Source organism: Oncorhynchus nerka, linkage group LG15 (assembly GCF_034236695.1).
Source record: "Oncorhynchus nerka isolate Pitt River linkage group LG15, Oner_Uvic_2.0, whole genome shotgun sequence".
NCBI classification, from domain to species: domain Eukaryota; kingdom Metazoa; phylum Chordata; class Actinopteri; order Salmoniformes; family Salmonidae; genus Oncorhynchus; species Oncorhynchus nerka.
The window spans coordinates 8358670-8368745 of NC_088410.1; the positions used below are offsets into that span (position 1 = coordinate 8358670).

Genomic DNA, 10076 nt, shown 5'->3' on the forward strand with positions numbered 1-10076 from the left:
TGATGGCTTGGGGGGTAGAGGCTGTTCAGCAGTCTGATGGCTTGGGGGTAGAGGCTGTTCAGCAGTCTGATGGCTTGGGGGTAGAGGCTGTTCAGCAGTCTGATGGCTTGGGGGTAGAGGCTGTTCAGCAGTCTGATGGCTTGGGGGGCTGTAGAGGCTGTGTTCAGCAGTCTGATGGCTTGGGGGTAGAGGCTGTTCAGCAGTCTGATGGCTTGGGGGGTAGAGGCTGTTCAGCAGTCTGATGGCTTGGGGGTAGAGGCTGTTCAGCAGTCTGATGGCTTGGGGGTAGAGGCTGTTCAGCAGTCTGATGGCTTGGGGGGTTGTTCAGCAGTCTGATGGCTTGGGGGTAGAGGCTGTTCAGCAGTCTGATGGCTTGGGGGTAGAGGCTGTTCAGCAGTCTGATGGCTTGGGGGTAGAGGCTGTTCAGCAGTCTGATGGCAGGGGGTAGTGTTCAGCAGTCTGATGGCTTGGGGGTAGAGGCTGTTCAGCAGTCTGATGGCTTGGGGGGTAGAGGCTGTTCAGCAGTCTGATGGCTTGGGGGTAGAGGCTGTTCAGCAGTCTGATGGCTTTGGGGGTAGAGGCTGTTCAGCAGTCTGATGGCTTTGGGGGTAGAGGCTGTTCAGCAGTCTGATGGCTTGGGGGGTAGAGGCTGTTCAGCAGTCTGATGGCTTTGGGGGTAGAGGCTGTTCAGCAGTCTGATGGCTTGGGGGGTAGAGGCTGTTCAGCAGTCTGATGGCTTGGGGGTAGAGGCTGTTCAGCAGTCTGATGGCTTGGGGGTAGAGGCTGTTCAGCAGTCTGATGGCTTGGGGGTAGAGGCTGTTCAGCAGTCTGATGGCTTGGGGGTAGAGGCTGTTCAGCAGTCTGATGGCTTGGGGGGGTAGAGGCTGTTCAGCAGTCTGATGGCTTGGGGGTAGAGGCTGTTCAGCAGTCTGATGGCTTGGGGGTAGAGGCTGTTCAGCAGTCTGATGGCTTTGGGGGTAGAGGCTGTTCAGCAGTCTGATGGCTTGGGGGTAGAGGCTGTTCAGCAGTCTGATGGCTTGGGGGTAGAGGCTGTTCAGCAGTCTGATGGCTTGGGGGTAGAGGCTGTTCAGCAGTCTGATGGATTGGGGGGTAGAAGCTGTTCAGCAGTCTGATGGCTTGGGGGGTAGAGGCTGTTCAGCAGTCTGATGGCTTGGGGGTAGAGGCTGTTCAGCAGTCTGATGGCTTGGGGGTAGAGGCTGTTCAGCAGTCTGATGGCTTGGGGGGTAGAGGCTGTTCAGCAGTCTGATGGCTTGGGGGTAGAGGCTGTTCAGCAGTCTGATGGCTTGGGGGTAGAGGCTGTTCAGCAGTCTGATGGCTTTGGGGGTAGAGGCTGTTCAGCAGTCTGATGGCTTGGGGGGGGTAGAGGCTGTTCAGCAGTCTGATGGCTTGGGGGGGTAGAGGCTGTTCAGCAGTCTTATGGCTTGGGGGGGTAGAAGCTGTTCAGCAGTCTGATGGATTGGGGGGGTAGAAGCTGTTCAGCAGTCTTATGGCTTGGGGGGTAGAAGCTGTTCAGCAGTCTGATGGCTTGGGGAGGTAGAGGCTGGTCATGGTCCTGTTGGTTCCAGACTTGGTGCATTGGTACCACTTGCCGTGCATTAGCACAGAGGGCAGTCTATGACTTGAGTCTTTGACAATGTTTAGGGCTTTCCGCCTGGTATAGAGGGGCGGTAAAGCGAATTGGACTGGGTCCAGGGTGTCTGGGATGATGATGGTGTTGATGTGAGCCATGACCAGCCTTTCAAAGCATTTCACGGCTACAGAAGAGTGTTACGGGCGATAGTCATTTAGACAGGTTACCTTGGCCTTCTTGGGCACAGGGACTATGGTGGTCTGCTTGAAACATGTTGGTATTACAAACTGGCTCAGGGAGAGATTGAAAATGTAAGTGAAGACACTTGCCAGCTGGTCAGCGCATGCTCTGAGTATGCATCCTGGTAATCTGTCTGAACCTGTGGCCATAGTGAATGTTAACCTGTTTAATGGTCTTAATCACATCAACTACGGAGAATGTGATCACAGAGTCGTCCGGAACAGCCAGTGCGCTCATGCAAGGTTTACTGTTGCTTGCCTCGAAGTGAGCATAGAAGGCATTTAGCTCGTCTGGTAGGCTCGTGTCACTGGGCAGCTCTCGGCTAGGTTTCCCTTTGTAATCTGTGATAGTTTGCAAGCCCTGCCACATCCGACGTGTGTCAGTGCCGATGTATGAGGATTTGATCTTAGTCCTGTATTGATGCTTTGCCTGTTTGATGGTTCATCCGAGGGCGTTGCAAAATTTCTTATCAGCATCCGGATTAGTGTCCTGCTCCTTGGAAGCAAAGCTCTAGCCTTTAGCTCATTGCGGATGTTGCTTGTAAACCATGGCTTGTAAACCATATGTACGTACCGTCACTGTGGGGACGATGTCGTCGATGCACTTATTAATGAAGCTGGTGACTGATGTGGTAAACTCCTCAATCCTGGAACATGTTCCAGTCTGTGCTGAAGAGAAACAGTCCTGTAACTTAGCATCCACTTCATCGGACCACTTTCGTATTGAGCGCATTACTGGTACTTCCTGTTTGAGTTTTTGCTTGTAAGCAGGAATCAGGAGGATAAGAGTTATGGTCAGATTTGCCAAATGGAGGGCAACGGAGATATTTGTATGCGTTTCTGTGTGTGGAGGAAAGGTGATAGTAGAAATTAGCTAAAACAAATGTCAGTTTCCCTGCATTTTAAAATCACCGGCCACTAGGAGCGCCTCCTCTGGATGAGCATTTTTTGTTTTCTTGTTTATGGCCCTATATTGGTAAATAGTGTGGTCTACAGGTTATCATGAGGTATTCTAACTCGGGTGAGCAGAACCTTAATTCTAGAGATCGAGCAAACCAGCTGTTGTTAAGAGACACACCTCCGCCGTTGAGCTTACCTGACGCTGCCGTTCTGTCCTGTCGATGCATAGAAAAAACAGCTAGATGTATACAATCCATATCTTTGTTCAGCCACGACTCCAAGAAGCATAGGATATTCAAGTTCTTCAGGTCCCATTGATATGGCAGTCTCGAAACGGAGCTCATCCCGTTTATTCTCCAGTGATTGCACGTTCGCCAATAGAACGGAGGGTAGAGGCGGATTATGTCAACCGACGTAGTTCACTAGTTATCTCCATATTCCCCCTTTTCCCCTTACATTCTTTCTATCCCTTTAATGATGTAAGTAAGGTGAGTTGTGACCCAGCTCTTTAATTAAATTCTGACTAGACAGGTGTCACGAGAATTTCTATCCCAATGTTCTAACTGAACTATTTTACATCTCTGTCTAATTCCTGAAGGTTGTAAATCTCCAGTTCAAAGAAATAGACAGAGTCTCAGCCTGCAATAGATCAATACTTTATTCAGAGAGCGCTCTGTCTTCAAAATGAGAACACAGTCTTTTTATAGCACACACACACAAATGAACTCACATCAGTAGAAACTCCACCTCGCTTTAGGTGGGCTGTATTTTTCCACAGTTCACATACATAGTTTATCACACTTCTGCAACATGTTTCATTATCTTCTGCAAGCCGAAGCGTTTCTAACAGTTGCTCTCCTCCCTGGGGTGGGGAGGCCTCTTTCCAGTTATTAGTTTCACCGTTATCACAAGTCGACAGTTCAGTTGTCCTAGAAATGTCTCAACTATATACCCAGCTCATATTGTGAAATAGTAACACAATGGCCTAGTCTTAAAAAGTCTAGTCGCACATATTATTGGATTATGACTCTAACACATTTCATACAATTATATGGTTTCAGGGTGGAATACTTTAGTCATTATCTTAAACATACAAATTCTTCTATCAACAGGTCCATCGCAGGATGCACACCGGGGAGAGACCTTACCAGTGCTCTGTCTGTGGGGAGAGCTTCAACTCAACAGCAAACCTGAGGAAACACAGACAGTCCCACACTGGAGATAAAGGGTCTGCTAACATGAAGAGGGGTCGGCTCCTAAGGTCGTCCCACACTGGAGACGGGTCTGCTGCTGTTACTGGAGGATTTCAGACTGCTGGAGGTGATGCTCTGGTAAATCATCAGACAACCTGTGGACTATTCAAACCAGATGGGGGAATAGGACATCACTAACAGGATTAATTGATTGATTTTTGGCTACAATATTTGTACAGTTTAAAAGTACAAATAAATGCCAGAGGATAAAAGCATTTTATAAACTGGGTGGTTCGAGCCCTGAATGCTGATTGGCTGACAGCCGTGATATATCAGACATTATAAACTGGGTGGTTCGAGCCCTGAATGCTGATTGGCTGACAGCAGTGGTATATCAGACCGTATACCACGGGTATGACAAAAGATTAAATTTTTGGGCTCTAATTACGTTGATAACCAGTTTATAATAGCAATAAGGCACCTTGAAGGTTTGTGGTATATGACCAATATACCGCGGGCTATACCCCCTCGTGCCTTATTGCTTAAAAATACACGTATTTCATCAGAGTAGGATGGAATACATTTTTTAAAAACTAAACAGTCTCTTAACTCAACGTACTGTCTGACTCCTCTGCCATTTAGGGAACCGTGGTCAAAGATAAAAGCTCTCTGGATCCTGACCCAGGCCACGGTGAAGGCTGCAGTCAAACATCTACCATATATATCGAGAGTAACGAAGAGGAGGAGGAGGAGGAAGTTGGTGGTTTGATAAATTCTGAAGGAGAAGAAGTTAATTGGGATTACCTCAGTAAGTAAAATATTATTAGTGATGTATTGGCTGAATCCTACATAGTGAACTAGACGGTTGTTGATGTACAGGCTGAATCCTACATAGTGAACTAGACGGTTGTTGATGTACAGGCTGAATCCTACATAGTGAACTAGACAGTTGTTGATGTACAGGCTGAATCCTACATAGTGAACTAGACAGTTGTTGATGTACAGGCTGAATCCTACATGGTGAACTAGACTTGTTGATGTACAGGCTGAATCCTACATAGTGAACTAGACTTGTTGATGTACAGGCTGAATCCTTCATAGTGAACTAGACAGTTGTTGATGTATTGGCTGAATCCTACATAGTGAACTAGACGGTTGTTGATGAATTGGCTGAATCCTACATAGTGAACTAGACGGTTGTTGATGTACAGGCTGAATCCTACATAGTGAACTAGATGGTTGTTGATGTACAGGCTGAATCCTACATAGTGAACTAGACTTGTTGATGTACAGGCTGAGTCCTACATAGTGAACTAGACGGTTGTTGATGAATTGGCTGAATCCTACATAGTGAACTAGACGGTTGTTGATGTACAGGCTGAATCCTACATAGTGAACTAGACGGTTGTTGATCTATTGGCTGAATCCTACATAGTGAACTAGATGGTTGTTGATGAATTGGCTGAATCCTACATAGTGAACTAGACGGTTGTTGATGAATTGGCTGAATCCTACATAGTGAACTAGATGGTTGTTGATGTACAGGCTGAATCCTACATAGTGAACTAGACTTGTTGATGTACAGGCTGAATCCTACATACTGAACTAGACGGTTGTTGATGTACAGGCTGAATCCTACATAGTGAACTAGACGGTTGTTGATCTATTGGCTGAATCCTACATAGTGAACTAGATGGTTGTTGATGAATTGGCTGAATCCTACATAGTGAACTAGACGGTTGTTGATGAATTGGCTGAATCCTACATAGTGAACTAGACGGTTGTTGATGTACAGGCTGAATCCTACATAGTGAACTAGACGGTTGTTGATGAATTGGCTGAATCCTACATAGTGAACTAGACGGTTGTTGATGTACAGGCTGAATCCTACATAGTGAACTAGACTTGTTGATGTACAGGCTGAATCCTACATAGTGAACTAGACGGTTGTTGATGTACAGGCTGAATCCTACATAGTGAACTAGACGGTTGTTGATCTATTGGCTGAATCCTACATAGTGAACTAGACGGTTGTTGATGTACAGGCTGAATCCTACATAGTGAACTAGACGGTTGTTGATGAATTGGCTGAATCCTACATAGTGAACTAGACGGTTGTTGATGTACAGGCTGAATCCTACATAGTGAACTAGACGGTTGTTGATGAATTGGCTGAATCCTACATAGTGAACTAGACGGTTGTTGATCTATTGGCTGAATCCTACATAGTGAACTAGACGGTTGTTGATGAATTGGCTGAATCCTACATAGTGAACTAGACGGTTGTTGATGTATTGGCTGAATCCTACATAGTGAACTAGACGGTTGTTGATGTACAGGCTGAATCCTACATAGTGAACTAGATGTTTGTTGATGTATTGGCTGAATCATCAGGTCCTGGATCTTCAGCATTGCAGGGCCCGAAGTCAGTTTCTGAAAAGTTTGAGAACCAAGTTGAAGATGATGATGATGATGATGTGGAAGAAGAGGAAATTGGTGGTCTGATCAATTCAGACGGAGAAGAAATTGGTTGGGATCGTCATCGTATCAGTAAGTGATAGAATGTTGACAGTTAGAATGTTGATGATTCACTCGTTATCTAACCCCCATACTGTTTCATCAACACAGGACAGAGTGTCAGCCGTCCTTCTGACAGCGAGGAGAGTCCCTCCGCATCAGGAGAACCTGAACAACACCAGGAGGATCCCAACAACACCAAGTCTCACCACTGCTTTAGATGTGGGAAAGACTTTGCCAACATCTCTAACCTACGGCGACACCAGAAGAGACACTCAGGTCGTTGTCTCCACTGAGTGCCTGTTAAAATGATGAGTTCTAAATATGGAATTCCACATGACGTTCTTTGATTCCTTTTCATTGATATGTTGTTGTGACCCATTTTAAAAATCACTTTGAATCTGTGTTCCAAATGGCACCCGATTCCCTTCGCAGTGTGCTACTTTTGACCAGAGCTCTATGGGCCCTAGTGCACCACCAAGGGAATAGGTTGCCAATTCGGACACAACCCTAAATACTGTAAATAATCTGACTCGACAGGAGAGAGTTCCGAACACAGATCTGACAGCGAAGCCAGGAAGTCCCACTGCTGCCCAGAATGTGGAAGAGACTGTAAGAAACTATCAGCTCTACAAAAACACATGAAGATCCACACAGGAGAGAAGCCGTACCCTTGCTCCGTGTGTGGGAAACAGTTCCGTGAAAGAACAGCCCTCCGCGACCACCAGAAAGTGCACACGAGAGAAAAACCTTACCCTTGCCCCGACTGTGGGAAGAGGTTCGCTCACTCAGGAGCTATGAAGAGACACCTGCTGACGCACACCGGAGAAAAACCTTACTCCTGCTCTGTGTGTGGGAGGAGCTACACCCAGATAGGGCGACTGAGAGAACACGAGCGAACACACAGGTCGGTTCTATGTTAAGTTTAGATGTTCTGCTGTTTAGTCTTTGCTGGCTCCTTCTTAGTCTGCCTATCTTGTAGTATTAGTCACACACATATATAGGTTTTAGCCCGTTTTTTAAAAAGCATTTCTACCGCTGTTGCTGATTGCACATCAGATCTGGGCCACAAAACTTCTCAGAGTAGAAGTGCTGATCTAGGACCTGTTCATATAATATTATTCATTATGATCCAAAAAGGCTAAACTGATCCTAGATCAGTACTCCTACTCTGAGAGGTGTTGTGAATTACGGGCCCAGCTCGTTTGTCAAATAATTGGGCAAAAGATCAGAATTAGGCTGCCTGTGTAAACGTAACCTTTGTTATTTCTGTGTGTAATGAAAAGTGGTCTACACATAAAATGCATTTATTATTATTATTATTATTACTATTATTGTTATTATTGTTATTATTATTATTATTCATTACTATTATTATTGTTGTTGTTATTGTTATTATTATTATTATTATTATTATTACTATTATTGTTATTATTGTTATTATTATTATTATTGTTGTTGTTATTATTGTTATTATTATTATTATTACTATTATTATTATTCATTACTATTATTATTGTTGTTGTTATTGTTATTACTATTATTATTATTGTTATTATTATTATTATAGCGATGAGAAACACGACTGTTCCATCTGTTGGAGGAGCTTCGCCAAAGCTAAGGCCCTCGTCGCTCACTTCAGGTAAAGCACTTTGGGACAACAACTGATGTTAAAAGGGCTTTTATTAAATACATTTGTGATCCACTGATTCATTCATGAATTGATGTTTTGATTTGATTCAGGACCCACACTGGAGAGAGACCCTACAGCTGTGATGAGTGTGGGAAGAGCTACGTACGAACCCAGAACCTCCGAGCCCATCAGAGGAAAAGTCACAGCAGCTCACTACCAAACCCTGGGACTGGGACTGGGACTGGGGAAAACCTGGCTGCAGGGGTGAAGAGTGAAGAGGATTCTATTAGTATCAGTGACGAAGAAGAGAAGGAGTTGATGCTAGCAGGGTGGAGGAGAACGAGGACTAGCCAACCACATTAGGATAGATTCCTCTTTGTGCTGACCATCTCTAGACACCGAATGAATAGAATGGACCAGAGCGAGGACTAGCCAACCACATAGGATTTTCTGCATCCAAAATGGTACCCTATTCCCTAAATACCAGGTCCTGGTCAAAATTAGTGCACTATATATAGGGAATCGGGTGTCATTTGGGATGCAGATAGAGTCTGTGGTGATGATCTGTAGACAAAGAACCAATAGAATGGACTGTAGTTCTAATTTCCACCAGCGGAAGGCAGCAAAGTCGGACGAAAATTATTAGTGTTGAGAAATTCAGTTTTATCTAAAACATACACTACATGACTAAAAGTATGTGGACACCTGCTCATCTAACATCTCATTCCAAAATCATTGGCATTAATATGGAGTCGGCCCCGACTTTGCTGCTATAACAGCCTCCACCTCTTCTGGGAAGGCTTTCCACTAGATGTTGGAACATTGCTGCGGGGACTTGCTTCCATTCAGCCACAAGAGCATTAGTGAGGTCGGGTACTGATGTTGGGCGATTAGGCCTGGCTCGCAGTCGGCGTTCCAATTCATCCCAAAGGTGTTCGATGGGGTTGAGGTCAGGGCTCTGTGCAGGCCAGTCAAGTTCTTCCACACTGATCTGAACAAATCATTTCTGTATGGACCTCACTTTGTGCACTGGGACATTGTCATGCTGAAACAGGAAAAGGCCTTCCCCAAACTGTTGCCACAAAGTTGGAAGCACAGAATCGTCTAGAATGTCATTGTATGCTGTAGCGTTAAGATTGGTGGTGAACTTTACACCACTCTGCCCCACGCTTGGTATTGAGCATGGTGATCTTAGGCCTGTGTGCGGCTGCTCGGCCATGGAAACCCATTTCGTGAAGCTCCCGATTAACATTTGTTGTGCTGACGTTGCTTCCAGAGGCGATTTGGAACTCGGTAGTGTGTGTTGCAACCGAGGACAGGTGATTTTTTTACACACTTCAGCACTCTGCGGTCCTGTTCTGTGAGCTTGTGTGGCCTACCACTTTGTGGCTGAGCCGTCTTTGCTCCAAGAAGTTTCCACTTCTCAATAACAGCACGTACAGTTAGTTGAAATGTGGCATCCTATGACGATGCCACATTGAAAGTCACTGAGATCATCAGTAAGGCCATTTTACTAGTTTGTCTATGGAGATTGCATGGCTGTGTGCTCGATTTTAAACGGATGTGACTTAAATAGCCGGATCCACTAATTTGAAGGGGTGTCCACATACTTTTGTATATATAGTGTATAGAACTTCATTGTTGGTTAGGGGCTCGTAAATAAGCAGTTCACTGTAAAGTCTACACCTGTTGTATTCAGCGCATGTGACTAATAAAATTTGATTGTCACGTAAATGATGGGGCAGAAGGCCATGAGTTGTTATGATTCTGAACGTCATATAGCAAAGCAACAATGACAAGAAGCTGCCATAGTTCCATCTTGTTCTCGATACCATGTCTTGTTTTGACTGATGTCTCATCTACGCTAATATGGCTAAAATGAACTAGCTAGCTAACCAACAACGATGTATTTGAGCGATTTGAACAAGTGCTCATTGTGCAAATGTATTGGTTTTCAAAAAAACATTTGAAGAATAAAAATATAGTTTACGTATTGTCAACAA

At 44.9% G+C, this 10076-nt stretch overlaps 1 protein-coding gene across 2 annotated transcripts in view; it reads left to right on the forward strand.

The window, feature by feature from the left end:
- Positions 1-10076, forward strand: part of LOC115118876 (zinc finger protein 850-like) — a 32133-nt gene extending 22057 nt beyond the window's left edge. Inside the window, exons 12-18 of one of the 2 annotated variants that reach the window (XM_065000900.1) lie at positions 3843-4061; positions 4566-4731; positions 6318-6473; positions 6552-6719; positions 6981-7347; positions 8011-8082; positions 8184-10076. In XM_065000900.1, coding sequence (XP_064856972.1) covers positions 3843-4061; positions 4566-4731; positions 6318-6473; positions 6552-6719; positions 6981-7347; positions 8011-8082; positions 8184-8436 — 1401 coding nt within the window. In that variant the 3' untranslated portion in view covers positions 8437-10076. The remainder of the gene's footprint in view (positions 1-3842; positions 4062-4565; positions 4732-6317; positions 6474-6551; positions 6720-6980; positions 7348-8010; positions 8083-8183) is intronic. The other variant, XM_065000901.1, reaches the window with a different exon arrangement.